Below are 14,395 nucleotides of genomic sequence, written 5' to 3'. Positions count from 1 at the left end.
TGTCCTGACTTACCCTGTCCTGTACCACCCAGTTCTTATTTGCCCAATACTGTCCTGTGTCACCCCCGCCCCATTGCACCCTTTTTCATTCCACCTTTTCCTGTCATGCCCTGCCCTATACTGTTCCTGTTCTGCCAACACACCCCATCCCACTCAGTCCTGTCTCACCTAGTTCTATTGCACCCTATCCTATCTTATCTGACCATGTCCTGCCATGTCCTGTGCTGACTTTCTCTATCCTGTAAGACCATTCCCGCCTTTGCCCTGTACTAGCCTGTGCCACCCCACCCTTTTTAATCCCACCTAGTCCTGTCCTGCTCTGTCCCATCTTGTTCTGTCCTGCTTCTGTCCCGTGCCAACACACCTAACCCAATCCCATTCTTTCTCACCTAGTTCTATCGCACCCTATCTTGTCCTGTCTGACCCTGTCCTGCCGAGTCCTGTCCTGCCTTGTCCTGTCCCATTCCAGCCCACCTAGTTCTTCTGCACCCTGCCTGCCCTGTTCCTATCCTGTGCCACACACCTTCCCCACCCTGTCCTGTCCTGTCTCAAATGGTTCTATCACACCCTAGCTTGCCTGTCTAACCCTATCCTTCCTTGGCCTGTCCTATATCATCCTGTCCTGGGTTGTCCTGTCCTATTCTTTCATTTTCCTTCTGTCTGTCCCCTCTCAAACCTTGTTCAGTCCATTTTAGTCAGCAGACAGATCCAGTTTGGTAATGGATCAAATATTCCCAGTGGGAAAAAGTACACTGTAACCACTGTGGGGCATATTTGCATTGTATATGATTTGCTATGATGCAGTCATCTTTTGGCAATGATATGAAAGATACAGATGAGTTGCTGGTCCATCCTGACGACTTATCAGTCTGATCCATTTCATCCCGGTTATGGGTCATGACACCAGGCCGGGTTGCTGGCAGGTAAGCGTCGCAGTCACGCCGCCACCGACACAAAAGGCCTTTTCCAGGCGCTCCTGCCAGCTGGAATACAGCGGTCCTGATGAGAGAGCTTTGAGAATGAGTGTGACCCGGGAGATACCAAGACCCCTCGCTTCCTTGCCCTCGTCGTGAACCCTCTCCTGGAACCCGTCTCGTGTTTCCCCCGCTATGAAACGAGACCTCGCCGAGCAGAGAGCGCAAGTCAATGGTCAGGAACAATCTAAGTGTCTGTCAGTGTGCTGTGCTTCTGCCAAGAGAGCCCAAACAAGTGTGCAGCAGAGTGTGCAGTGGGGCCCCGCTTTTGTGTCTGCATGCGCTCACGTTGTCTGGAACTCAAGTATCAGGATGCCTCTTTATCTTTTTAACTAGATCAGGGGATGGCGAACCTTTTGGTCCAGGGACCCCTTACTGGGAGGACTTTTCTCCAGGGACCACCTTGGAATGCAAACGGCTCTTAACTTTTATGTGTATCTCTAAATGGCGTAGTGATGAAAAAGAAAAGCAAAATGTGATGTTACAATGACATTCACATTTTTTTAAATGAGATAAGTTGTAATGTGAGAATAGTCATTGTTTTCAAAAAAAATTTTTTAAGGGGGAAATATGTCATCTTACAAGAATAAAGTTTTTTTTTTTAAGTCACAATAATGTGATCATAAAGTCCAAATTGAGGTGTGAAAGTCAAATTGAATATAACTCCTATGTGTACTACTAAATGCCATAGTAATGGAAAAAGTAAAAAATAAAATGTAATGATACAATGACCTTCACATTTTTCAGAGGAAAAAAGTTGTAATGTGAAAAAAAATGTTTTACAAAAATAAAATAATATATTTATCAAGATAGAGTCACAACATTGTGATACTAAAGTCAAAAGTTAAGGAACAAAATTCATATTTTAGAATTTAAAGAATAATTTTTTTCTTGGAATATTGCAGTTTATATTCTGGTAACAATTTATTCTTGAAAGAAATACAACATTTTTGGGAGGGGGGGATATTATTAAAAAAAATATAGGACTTTATTCCTGTACCGGTAAATAATACACCTGAAGCTCCTCCCCTAATTTCCACATCGTTGCTTGACACTTTTAGTTGCCACAAGATGGCCTCAAACCAATATTTTATATAAGTGTGTGTTCCCGGGCCATTACATATGGCTTTGAACTGAGCACAAAAATAATAAATAGGTGAGTTTTTCAGCAAACAACAGAGCCGTGCCTCCAAAATCCGTAAATAAACGAATTTGTGAATGCCAATCAGTGAACATGCGGGGGGCGGCAGGAGGGGGGGGGGGGTGTTGGCATGAGCTGAGAATGAGCTAGATGGCGGAACAGAAGCCAAACCAAAGGAGGAGAGCCAAGGTGGTTCTCTCCCTTCTTGCGTGCACAGTTCACAAACCCACACACGCACACACACGCACACACACACAGACACACAGAGTGTAGTTGTCAGCAGTGATGGTGAGGGTTTGGGAACAACACTCGAGCCGCGATCATACGGTCACAGTTGGTGGCCATAACCTCGTTATTATGCTCAAGGTAGCCGACAGTTTCCTGTCAGCGGTCCCGTTATTTATTGCAGGGTCCGTGCCAAGAAGCAGGCCACACACACAAACATAAACGCACACACGTTCTGCCTTTTAAGTGCTATAATTGGCTTCATGCTGTTGCAGCGCCAACACAGATGAATACGCTGCGCTGAAGATTCGCCGACAAGCGCCAGTATGATACAGTCAACCCCGTTTTACTATTTTGTATTTAATTTAATTTATTTTTTTACTTTTTCTATAACACTAAGATGCCACTAGATGTCGCCAACGACCTGGCTAATTTAAAAATATTTATTTTATTTTATTTTTAAATAAATAATTGGTGTCAAGCTATGTTAACTTGTCAGGGTGCCTTTGTTGTACAATTTAAAAATGTATTCTGGGCCATCAATTGGTCAACTGAGATTTTATTTTATTTTTTGGGTTTAGTGTTATATTGGCAGGCTCAGTTCCTGTTTATGTGTCATTTTATACTTAGTAAAGATTAAAAAACAATAATAATAATTGCCCAGATCAATTCACAATCTTATAAATATGACATTAAAGTAAATACTCAACAAGGAAAGAAAGTCACGTTTTAACAACTGAATTTCATAAATACAGCTTCACTCTCATAAAATACTTTTATTCTGTCAGACACATTTTTCTTAAAGAAATAATACCATGGCAATTGGGTAGAGATGCCACGGACTTCCGACTTCCGGATTTACACTCGCGCCCCCACTCCTGCGCCCCCCAACCGAGCGCTCCCGCCCATCGCAGGGCGTCTCAACTCTCTGAAATGTTTCGGACAACTGAAACAGACACACTAGTGCACTACACACCCACGTCCATCGACGGAAACGCGCAACCATGGGGTACAAAGGCGGAAGCGCAAGATCTGGGACGCGGCCCACACGTCGCAAACAGGAAACGGAAACAACGCTGATATGTGAAAAACAGCATGTCGGAAGTCCCGCCTCCTCCGTGGCATATACCCCATTGGCAACAGATTAGTGTTATTATCCTTTAGCTTCAGCTACTAAATGTTTTGAAATGCTTGCCAGGAGAGGGCAGAAGTGTGCTTTAAATCTACCATGCAACAAGGGCCCGCCAGCTTTTGAAGTCCATCAAGTCAGGCTGCAAATTGATGTCAAATACGTCACAAGGATTGGCTCGTAAAGTTGTTAAATCATTTGAAAGCAAAATGTTATTTTTTAGCATGATGTTGTAAATTGAGTTTGTAATTATGTTGAAGTTTGAAATATAGTTAGGCCCTACAGTTGAAATTAGACAATTTTGGAGGACAATTTTGAACATGAGGGTGAAAATGACTTCAGTTTTTTTTTTTTTGGCTTGCTCCCTATTCAAAGTGAATAATAATAAATGCATCCTCTGACATGGTCACTTATGGTGATACACGTTGGAGCTTTTTTGACCTGAAACTGTGTTAGTCACTTCACGTTTATCTTCAGCCCTCATTAATGTGCATTTCCTGGCAGACAGGAAGTGCACGCCTCCAGCAGAACAATTTGTTACTTTTGTGCCAATCAGATCAAATTCTTTCACTCGCTGTTGTACCACTGAGCCAAACGGTCTGACCATTGAATGACGATTGTACGGACATTCGATAGCCTTTTTTTTTCAGACCAATGCCAGTTTGAGTCAGATGCTGAAGTACTGAACAAATATTTGAACGCAAATGTTGAAGCAACACATCGTGTACAACAGCCAGACAATATACATATATTGCAGGTATATATTCTTTATTGTCTGTGAAAAATGACTAATATACAGTATACGTCAACAAAAGCAGGATTTTTCAGTGGATAACATTCAGTTATTTTGCTAAAATACTTCCTGTTTTGTTCTTCTTTCAAATTAACACTCTCAAACTAAATACATTTGTCGCCGTCTAGTGATCAACATTGGGATTGCACCCAATATGAACAAGAGCGCTACTCAAATAAAATTATTTACGATACAAAAAAAAATCCACAAAAATAGAAGGAACGTAAACATGGAACCTGCGATGAAGGGAGGTTTACTGTAAATACAATGAGTGTAGAAGTACTGTATTTGATTTATTTGTTAGCATTGATCAAGTCCAAGGAACTCGGTGATGATGCAAGATTTCTGAACGGCAAATTCCGAGAGTCGATAATCTCAATTTAACATGTTGCTTTAAATCTCTTTCCAATGTGAGTCCACTTTCACAAACGAAGGCGTTGCCTTCAACTATGGTGCTGACAAAGTCACATGCAAACAGTAATGAGTCGCGTGTTTGTCGATCACTGGTTTGCGCTATCATGAGATGCAGGGAAGTCTGGACGGGATGTGACTGAATACACAATGCACTTAGAACAGGATCTCTAATAGGATCATACTGTTTGCCCAATACCAGATGATATCATTAAAGCAATTATGGTGGAAAATAATAGTAAAATTAAATTACCCAATGCTTCAGCCTCAAATATACAAATCAAATATTATTCCTAATTTGGAGATTTTAAACTTTTATTATTGAGAGTCCCACGATTCTACATTTCAGTTGTGAGGCAAAGTCAAACGTGTGTGGAATTTGGCTGTGTGCTTGGAAAGGGAAAAATATCACCAACTGGTGGACAACATAAAAACTAATAATTGTAATTAATTAATCATTCAATCTAATTAATATGCGACAAACTGTCTTTTTATGTCCTAATGGATTACACATTTCTGCCTGTGTAGGATTAAACTGCAAGTGAACATAAAAATGACTACAACGTGACTAATTATATCGTAGATGCTTGATTATATGTACATATGTTGATATTCATTCCTCCACGTCTTGCAGCTTCTTCGGTCAACCTGTGGAAAAAAAAATATATATTTTTTTATCATGCTTATGAAACTGCATAACGTTCCTGCCAAATCACTACTACATTTAAGGACATCACACACAAAATTACACATACATTTCTTGAGTTACCAAACCACATATTCATAAGCTTACGCACTAACATCAGCGCAACACATCCCCCCCCCAAAAAATCATGTCCAAGTCGATTTCCTGTCAGGAGCCAGTGAGGTCGTCTCCATGGCAATGAGACGATGTGTTTGTAAACCACATTTCTAAGTATTGAATCAAGGTGATTAAGTCTCCTGTTCATGTGGCTGTCGCAAGAGTGCTTCCCTCCTTTATAGGAACAAAGCTTGGAATTGACCCCCCCCCCCCCATCCATTCCTAAATTCAACTTCAAAAACAAATTCTAATAAGTGCAAATGAACTTACTTCCATGGCTGACAGACGGCAACGCCTTACATCTATCCATTTTTTACAAAACAGTCCCACTCAAATTGACCTAAGCCTATTATTTTCACTTGGTATTGTCTACCGAGGATCTTTTACAAATTGCTACTTTCAATCTTGAAGAGCTATAATGCCGTGAGGCTGCAGCGTTTTTTTGTTTGTTTTTGAAATATCGAATTGACCAAATTTAGACATTTGAGCCTCATATGTTCAAATAAACCATGAAAATGAAAACTTTTTCGACAACAAATCAACGCTTACCTCACTTGGCCTGGCTTCTTTCCTGTCAAAACAAAAAGATTATTATGGTCTTGCACTCAAAGAGTTGCATTGCGTCTGCGTGTGTGCGCAAACACGTACTTTTCCTGCTTTCCATCCAAGTGACACACATGCAGCAACTGCACCAAAACGTAAGGCTTCCACAGGCCACTAAACCCAAAAGGAATTTATAGCCTGAGGAAATAATAATGATAGTGACTGTTATGCCAAGGATAATATTTGGGGGGACGGGGGGGAAATGTAGCAACAATGATTGGCTCACTGGCACAGACTGGCCTCGGGCCGCTCCAAAAGGCAGACGTCCCGCAGGTGACTTCCGCCGAGCCGATTCTCAGAAAGCCGGGGTGACATGTGAACTGACACGTGGAGTTGACGGTGTGGTTTCCTTCTGCACAGCTGAGGTATCCGTTGGGGTGGAACAGAGGGCGGCATTCCGCAGCTGGGGGCGCCGAGGCTTAACGAAAGGACACTTATGTAAAAAAAAACAAAAAAAAAAAAACGTCTAAATAGCGAAACAAAAAATTGCTGATGAAAGGGTTTTAAGGGGATTCGCTACATCCTGGAACAGGAGAAAATGCGCGGCTGTCAGGATACCGGTAATTTCATTTCAGTTATATAAAGTGACCCCCAAATGACCTTAAAACCTTAAAAAAAAAGTGACCTATAGTGTTGTAGTCTCCTTACCTGTTTGACAGGTGTCTCCTTCAAAGCCAGGCTCACACAGACAGGTGACGTTGTTGACGGTCTCCTGGCATCTTCCTCTTCCGCATACAGTCGCGTTACATTGAGCTGTCACAGAGACAAAAACAATTAATCAAATTACCCATTTCAGGGGGCGGCCATTTTGCCAATTGCTGTCAAGTGAAAATTACATCACAGTTGCTCAGGGCTCAGCTCATGACCAATCATGACTCAGCTTGGAATGTCACATGCCCAAACTCAGAAAACAGGTGATTGGTCGTTAGCTGAGCCCTTAGCAACTGTGATGTCATTTTTTTGTCAACAGCAAGTGACAAAATGGCCGCCCCCTTAGGTGAAATTTTTGGGGTTGACGTCCCAATTGAAATTATTTCAGGGATATTTAGTGACCCCAAATGACCTTAAAACCTTTTTTAAAAAAAAGTGACCTATGGTGTTGTAGTCTCCTTACCTGTTTGACAGGTGTCTCCTTTAAAGCCAGGCTCACACAGACAGGTGACGTTGTTGACGGTCTCCTGGCATCTTCCTCTTCCGCATACAGTCGCGTTACATTGAGCTGTCACAGAAACAAAATCAATTAATCAAATTACCCATTTCAGGGGGCGGCCATTTTGCCACTTGCTGTCAAGTGAAAATGACATCACAGTTGCTCAGGGCTCAGCTAATGACCAATCACGACTCAGCTTGGAATGTCACATGCCCAAACTCAGAAAACAGGTGATTGGTCGTTAGCTGAGCCCTTAGCAACTGTGATGTCATTTTTTTGTCAACAGCAAGTGAAAAAATGGCCGCCCCCTTAGGTGAAATTTTTGGGGTTGACGTCCCAATTGAAATTATTTCAGGGATATTTAGTGACCCCAAATGACCTTAAAACCTTTAAAAAAAAAGTGACCTATGGTGTTGTAGTCTCTTTACCTGTTTGACAGGTGTCTCCTTTAAAGCCAGGCTCACACAGACAGGAGACGTTGTTGACGGTCTCCTGGCATCTTCCTCTTCCGCATACAGTCGCGTTACATTGAGCTGTCACAGAAACAACAACATCAACTCATCAAATTCAAAGTTGCATCTTTTTTTTTTCTTAAGTCAACCGCAAAAAAAAAGATTATCCATCTCAGGGGGTGGCCATTTTGCCACTTGCTGTCAAGTGAAAATGACATCATAGTTGCTCAGGGCTCAGCTAATGACCAATCACGACTCATCTTGGAATATCACATGACCTGACTAAAAAAACAGGTGAGCCGTGATCGGTCGTTAGCTGAGCCCTGAGCAACTGTGATGTCATTTTTAGTCAACAGCAAGTGATCAAATGGCCGCCCCCTAAAATTTAATTTTTGGGGTTGACTTCCCATTTAAGTTAACCCAACATACATACTATTTACTTGAGTATTTTTGTGAAAATAATCACTACTTTTACTTTATTGTTACAGTTTCATCGAGCTACATTCTGCGACGCAGAATCTGCTAGCTAGCTATTATTACTTGCACAATGTATTTTTGTTTTGGTTCATCCTAGTTAAATGTATATTGTTGGGCAATATCCAGATTTGCACCAACCTACTTATTTTTTTTCTATCTTTCATTTACTTACTCAAGAAATTTTTTGAGGCACTACTTTTTACCTTTACTTGAGTCATATTATTCTAAAGTAACAGTACTCTTACTTCAGTACAAGAATCCTTGATTTAAAAGACCTTGATAGCACACTGCATATTTCCCGATCCCGCACTTGTCGTCGTTCCATTTCCCTCGGTTGGCTCCGTTGTTGACGTAGAATTCCACGCAAACGGGCCAGTTCTGGTTGTTGTTGGGCTCGTTCTCCGCCCACGACTCCTCGCCGACCCACGTGCTGTTATTCCCGATCCAGATCCAATTCCCGTCCTTGTGCGTCCTGGTGATTCCCAGCCAGTAGTACGGGCTTTGGTCCTTGTTCGGCAAGAAGGAGACCAGCGCGGCATTCTCGTCCTGGTTCTGGACGACCACCATGTCTGTGTAGTACGTCTGGCACCACTCTCGGGCCTCGGTCCACGTCATGGTGATGTTGGAATAGTGATACGTCCATCCCAAGTTCACCCTTGCTAGGGAGCCACCTGATATGGATTTAGACAACAAAACATTGATCTCAGTCATCTAAAACATTTTTTTTTTAAATTAGAGATGGTTTTGATCATTTTTAAATGATGCGAACACACCACTTGTGTTCAAATAGCTGTTGTTTAAAAGTTTATAATGACTGGGACATTGATGCTACTTTTGCTAGCCAATCAATAGCTTTTCACCTTAGCATTATGCTAGCGGACACAAGCCATTGTTCTTGAGGCAAAAAAAAAATCAGCCTATAAATGCTTAGTATTTTAAATAATTCACAAGTTGAGTCACATGTAAATCAAGGTACAACTATAATCTATTGTAATAATAAAATGTGATTTTCTATTTTGTTTTTTTAACGATAATAGTGTTTTGAAAAAGTGGAAGGGTGTTAAATTGTCATTTCAGACATGGTTAAAGTTTTACGATAGTGTCTTAAATTCAGGTTTCAAACTTGGGTTAGGGCTTCAGACCAGGTTTAGGGTTTCAACGTTTAGTTTCAAGCAAGGTTTATGGTTTCAATTCAGAATTACTGTTTCAAGACATGATTTGGGTTTCAAATGAGAGTTGCCAAACAGGGTTAGTGATGCAAGTTAGCGTTCCAAGTTTTTATGTATCTATTTTTTTTTTAATAAGCGCTTAGATTTAAAGTTACAAGTTAGGGTTTCAATTCAGGGTTAGGTTATGCGGCTGTACTAAATAAAGTGGCTGGCGAGTGTCATTCGAGTACCCACCAAGGAGTAGCACCAGCATCCACTTCATTTTCAGCAACCTTCAAAGCAGAAATATTGACAATCATAATTCAACATTGCGTACTGAGAGAATGCTCACTTACCTGAAATAGCTGAAGCTATATGATATACACCATAGAAAGAAAATATCTTGTAAAAAGTTGCTAATATTCCAATGAACACTCGACAGTGGTAGTCAACTGCAATGAGCAGCGCTCCATGTCAGGCTCTTATGGGACCTCAGGACAATACCTGGTTGTTTCCGCACCGAGTGAATCCAAGTGATGATCGACAGCTACTAAATTTCAATCAACTCTGATAAGAGCATGGGTATGAGTCATGCCTGAAAAAAAAATCTTATTTGTATGGCACAAGTACAGCATGCCCAAAAATTTTGTAGTGTACTCACTTTTTTGAGACTGTGCAAATGAGTAGTTTTTATCAACTGACAACTAATAATTTGATCGATATGTTATAGTAAGAACTAGATATAAAAAAATTAAAAAAAGCCCACTCCATTTTTGTTTTGTTCATATTTATCTTTTATTACTCAGTGCATTCACTAAAAACAGTACATACAACTTGGGTGAAAAAATGATCAAAATGAGTTAAAGCTCGGTAATAGACAATAAAAACATCATCAGTGTACAAGAGAACTTTTTAAATGCTACAATAAATAATGTCACGTATTACATAAATACACTAAATAACTCACAGCTTGTTAAGTAGGCCTAAGTGGCAGCGCACTATTTCCGTAACATCACACTTCCTGCGTGTCGGTGTCGAACAATTTGCTCAATACAAAACTCCCTTTGGGAGGAAATACATCAGCGATATGACCAAAGCACATCATATTTTTGTGAATTCAGCTTTTCAAATGATCTCATGGTCGTGGTTGTTCATATATCGCCGTCCTATATGAGGCTGTCAATGCTGTTTTTGTAGACTTGGGGATGTTCTTCAATGTCGGAGTTGCTATCGGAAAAGACAAAAGACAGCACATGAGTACAAAACGTCATAATTTGTATAGACTCTATTGATATGAACTTTATAGACAGCCTTACCTGTTCAGCTCAAACTTAGTTGCTTTCCTTCTCATCCGTCTCAGGATCCACATGACCAGAGACAGAGTAGACAAGGACACAGCGCCCCCTACTGCTGCACCAGCCGTAATAGCACCCACCTCAGACGTGGACTCTGCACAAACAGTTCAACCCAACGTCAACGACTGACCACCAAACTAAACTTTCTTGAATCTTTTCCCTCCATCTGATCCACTTATCATACCTGTGCATGTCGGAGGCGCGACGTTCCACTCGCCAAAGTGCGTGCACGCCATGCTGACTGCGCCTTGGAGCTCGTGACCTTCATGGCAGCTGAAGGTGCAGACTGTATCGTGAGGATAGGGCCTCCAAGTTGGGAGGAGGGATGGAGTGCAGTTCATATGGCCATTTTTGGGAACTTCCGGGGCGGGGCATGTGATTGCTGCAAATGGGGAGGTGAAGAAGGCATTTTAAAAGAATACAATTGATTAGCTTATCTTATTAGCTTAGCTTGAACTGTAAACTTCTACCAAACACCATTTATATTATATTATATTATATTATATTATATTATATTATATTATATTATATTATATTATATTATATTATATTATATTATATTATATTATATATTCTCTCACCTTCACAGCGCGGCATCATCTCGCTCCACCGCGCAGCTGACGTACACGTCACATTGTTCGGCCCCTGCGTCCGAAAGCCGAGGTCGCAGCTGAAAGTGCAGCTGTGCCCGTAGCTGAACCTCGTATCCGGATCGTCGCCACAGCTGACTGTCCCGTTGTCCAAGTGGACAAGAGCAGGGCACTGGACGGCTGCAGAGCATGAGAAAAAGAACAACAGGAAATCAGCACACTTGAATGTCGGAAGTGAAGTTTGGTTGTGTTTATTTTGTGAGGATTTTCCTCTCACCTTCACATGTAGGAGGCGGGTGTGACCAGTTTTGGGTGGCGGTGCACCTTAAGGGTTCCTGCCTACTGAGCTGATATCCTTCCTCGCAGGAGTAACGACACAGCGAGTCAAAGGTGAAGTTGCCATACTTGTCAGTACAGACAACGCTGCCTTTGGGAGGGAGGGTCAGCTCATTTTTGTCGCACTGAACCACTGAAATGAAGCATATTAACACAATTAGTAATCCAGTAGCGTAATATTTGTGTGTTTTTTCTACCTATGAAGCGAATTATATATCTTTACCATGCTCACACTTGTCTCCATAGAAGCCTTCAAAACACTGGCACTTGTGGCTGTTTATGGTTTCCACACATTCTCCATAGACGCACGAGTCTTTTTGGCAAGCGGCTGTGACAAGAAGAAGGACGTTACGTGCTTGAACATGAACAACATCTACTCTTAAAAACAAATTATTCCAGTCCAGTTCTCTACGCTTACCTGTATAGCACAGAGCCATTTTCTTTTTCCTGCACCTCTCATCGTTCCACTTTCCGGGCTGCGAACTCCTCTTGGTGTACATCTCCACGCAATCCTCGCTCTCGCCGGAGATCTTGCCTCTCACGCCGTTGTTGGGCTCCCGCTGCGCCCAGTTGGTGGCCTCGGCCGTGAGGGGCTTGTTGGTGCCCACCCACGTCCAGGTGTCATTGACCTTCCGGATCCCGATCCAGTAGTAGGTGGGCTTGTCGGGCAGCCAGCTCATGAGATGGCCGATCTCCTCCTGGTTTTGGATGGCCACCATGTCAGTGTAGTGCTCCTGGCACCACGCTCGGGCCTGCTCCCAGTCCTTGGTGGAATTGGAGTAGAAGTAGGACCAGCACTCGACTTGCATGCACAGCACTGAGGATGGAAGTGCACAACCATATATTAGAACAACTGATAAATACAAAAAAAAAGTTCATTTTGTTGGAGTTTGCGCCTACTTGATAAAATAAAAGCCAAGCTGATCCACAAGCTGGACATTTTGGATTCACGGCTCTGAAGTAATCCACAGAAAAGTTCCTAAAGAAAAGAAGTAAAGTATATAAAGTCAGTCAATTTCCAGCATTCGAATGCATTCTCATTGAAAAGTCCACACTTACCATTTCAAGTGATGTACTGCAGGAGTATTTCAGTCTTCAGTGTTTAAGTCTCAATGAGTGAGTGAGATGATTGTGGCTGAAAGTTGAAGTGCCAGCTGGTTTTATAGGCCCTCGTCCGCGCGGTCCAACTTTCCAGGAAGCTGTCGTCAGCTTTTCGGTGGAAATTCCCACCCACCCTATTAACAAATGCCCAATCCACTCCACACCGTATCCTTGGGGGGATGAGAGGGGGGTGGTGGTGGTGGGGGCGGCTCATTGTTTTTTGGCGGAAGCGCCTGATGATAGTATTAGTTTCCTTCTAATGATCAAGAATATTTATTTTATTTACTATTTTCATTTATAAGAATTTAGACAACATTTTTGAAAAAGGGATATTATCTACGGTATTTTAATCTGTTTATGTATTTTTATATTTACAAATTATAAAAAAAAGAAAAAAAAGAAGATGTATTGATTTAATTTATTTTATTTTTTAAATGTTCAATTTAATTTATTTATTTTTTATTACTTTATTTTTATATGCATTATTATATAAGATTTTACTGATAACATTACTATAAAGATCTATATATAATAATAAGAATGATAACATTCCATTTATAATAAATGCAATAAACAATATTTTACCACTTGTAATAATGTAGTGGAAATATAACAAAGAAAATAAGAATACAATAAATACAAATATAAATATAAAAATAAACAAACAAACAAATAAATAAATAACAAACATATTTATCTTCCAAATGATGGCCACATGTTTTTGCCCCATTTTAATCAAGTTTTCTTGTACAAGTGTTGCTCCTAAACATGAGTGCATATGTATGTAAACCACAAATATTCAAGATATGTAAAATTAAACTTGAAATTGACACCCTTACAAATAAATTATGAGGTGACAGTTTCAACAAATTGGGCTATTTTTCCCCCACAATGGCTGATTACTTAGCTTGCAAATTTACAATTATTGCTGTGTGCTAAGACAAAATATGAGTGTATAGAACATATTGCACTTCATGATGATTTATTCCTGTAAGATGCACGGAAGAATAGATGTGTTTAAATTGTCAGGGGAAATGCACAGACATACCACTTTAACAATAAGGGGAAAAAAGTGACAAGAACGGAAAGGCAACACAATGGCAGCCACTACAAAGACAGTATTGGTACTTTAATGAGGGTCCTGGGACGGGGGAAACGAGAATCGCGGAATCCGAGGCGCCTGCCGGCTGCCTTTCCAGAAGTGACAGTGCATTTCCTTCCTGGCTGACTCCAAAAATTGCATGTTGTTAACACCTTTTCACCTCCAACAGTTCCTCTAAAAAATGATACAACAGCGTTTATTGGCCCCAGGGAGGAATTTACTTTTCTGTCTGGCTTTGTTGGAACTTCCGCAACAGATGATTATTTTTTTTTGCTTTGTTCTGTTCTCTTTGTGACTAGTTTATTTGGTGGGCCGCACTTCATATAAATAGGACTATCAATCAATCAATCAATCAATCAATCAATCAATCAATCAATCAATCAATCAATCAATCAATCAATCAATCAATCAACCAACCAACCAACCAACCAACCAACCAACCTACCTACCTACCTACCTACCTATCTATCTATCTATCTATCCATCTATCTAATCTAATCCAATCTAATCTAATATTTTTATTTTACTTCCACTTTTGGCCAGTTGAGGACGCAATTGCAAGTATCAAACTTTTTTTTTAAGTGGAAAAAGTAACTGTCACTTTAA

General features: G+C 40.8%; 2 protein-coding genes across 2 annotated transcripts; both read right to left on the bottom strand.

Annotated features, from left to right (window-relative positions):
• Positions 1 to 4,403: 4,403 nt before the first annotated feature.
• LOC147166075 (L-selectin-like) lies at positions 4,404 to 9,744 on the bottom strand. Its single transcript, XM_086089719.1, has 10 exons — positions 9,662 to 9,744; positions 9,561 to 9,598; positions 8,433 to 8,828; positions 7,657 to 7,761; positions 7,193 to 7,297; positions 6,727 to 6,831; positions 6,305 to 6,496; positions 6,124 to 6,216; positions 6,025 to 6,046; positions 4,404 to 5,321 (listed from the first exon to the last, which is right to left on the bottom strand). The coding sequence occupies exons 2-10, from the start codon at positions 9,586 to 9,588 to the stop codon at positions 5,246 to 5,248; spliced, it is 1,122 nt and encodes a 373-aa protein (XP_085945845.1). The 5' UTR covers positions 9,589 to 9,598; positions 9,662 to 9,744; the 3' UTR covers positions 4,404 to 5,245.
• A 343-nt stretch (positions 9,745 to 10,087) lies between these two features.
• Positions 10,088 to 12,724, bottom strand: sele (selectin E). The gene is made up of 9 exons (XM_086089537.1): positions 12,646 to 12,724; positions 12,487 to 12,565; positions 12,005 to 12,403; positions 11,810 to 11,914; positions 11,528 to 11,719; positions 11,242 to 11,430; positions 10,845 to 11,042; positions 10,622 to 10,754; positions 10,088 to 10,532 (listed from the first exon to the last, which is right to left on the bottom strand). The coding sequence occupies exons 1-9, from the start codon at positions 12,646 to 12,648 to the stop codon at positions 10,472 to 10,474; spliced, it is 1,359 nt and encodes a 452-aa protein (XP_085945663.1). The 5' UTR covers positions 12,649 to 12,724; the 3' UTR covers positions 10,088 to 10,471.
• Between the last annotated feature and the right edge of the window lie 1,671 nt (positions 12,725 to 14,395).

Source organism: Leptonotus elevatus, chromosome 11 (genome assembly GCF_054856555.1).
Source record: "Leptonotus elevatus isolate MCC_2025b chromosome 11, RoL_Lele_1.0, whole genome shotgun sequence".
NCBI classification, from domain to species: Eukaryota; Metazoa; Chordata; class Actinopteri; order Syngnathiformes; family Syngnathidae; genus Leptonotus; species Leptonotus elevatus.
The sequence above is the reverse complement of the archived record's forward strand: the minus strand, read 5'-3'. Positions and strand labels throughout refer to the sequence as shown.

What these genes read in the sequence shown, in the direction of transcription:
- LOC147166075 (XM_086089719.1), bottom strand. Translation starts at nt 9,588, where the DNA reads ATGAAGTGGATGCTGGTGCTACTCCTTG. An exon ending in ATATGCAGTGTGCTATCAAG is followed by an intron (nt 7,762 to 8,432) that starts GTCTTTTAAATC and finishes TTTCTGTGACAG; the next exon opens with CTCAATGTAACGCGACTGTA. An exon ending in AGGAGACACCTGTCAAACAG is followed by an intron (nt 6,832 to 7,192) that starts GTAAGGAGACTA and finishes TCTCTGTGACAG; the next exon opens with CTCAATGTAACGCGACTGTA.
- sele (XM_086089537.1), bottom strand. An exon ending in CGCGCCTCCGACATGCACAG is followed by an intron (nt 10,755 to 10,844) that starts GTATGATAAGTG and finishes CTGTTTGTGCAG; the next exon opens with AGTCCACGTCTGAGGTGGGT. An exon ending in ACTAAGTTTGAGCTGAACAG is followed by an intron (nt 10,533 to 10,621) that starts GTAAGGCTGTCT and finishes CTTTTCCGATAG; the next exon opens with CAACTCCGACATTGAAGAAC.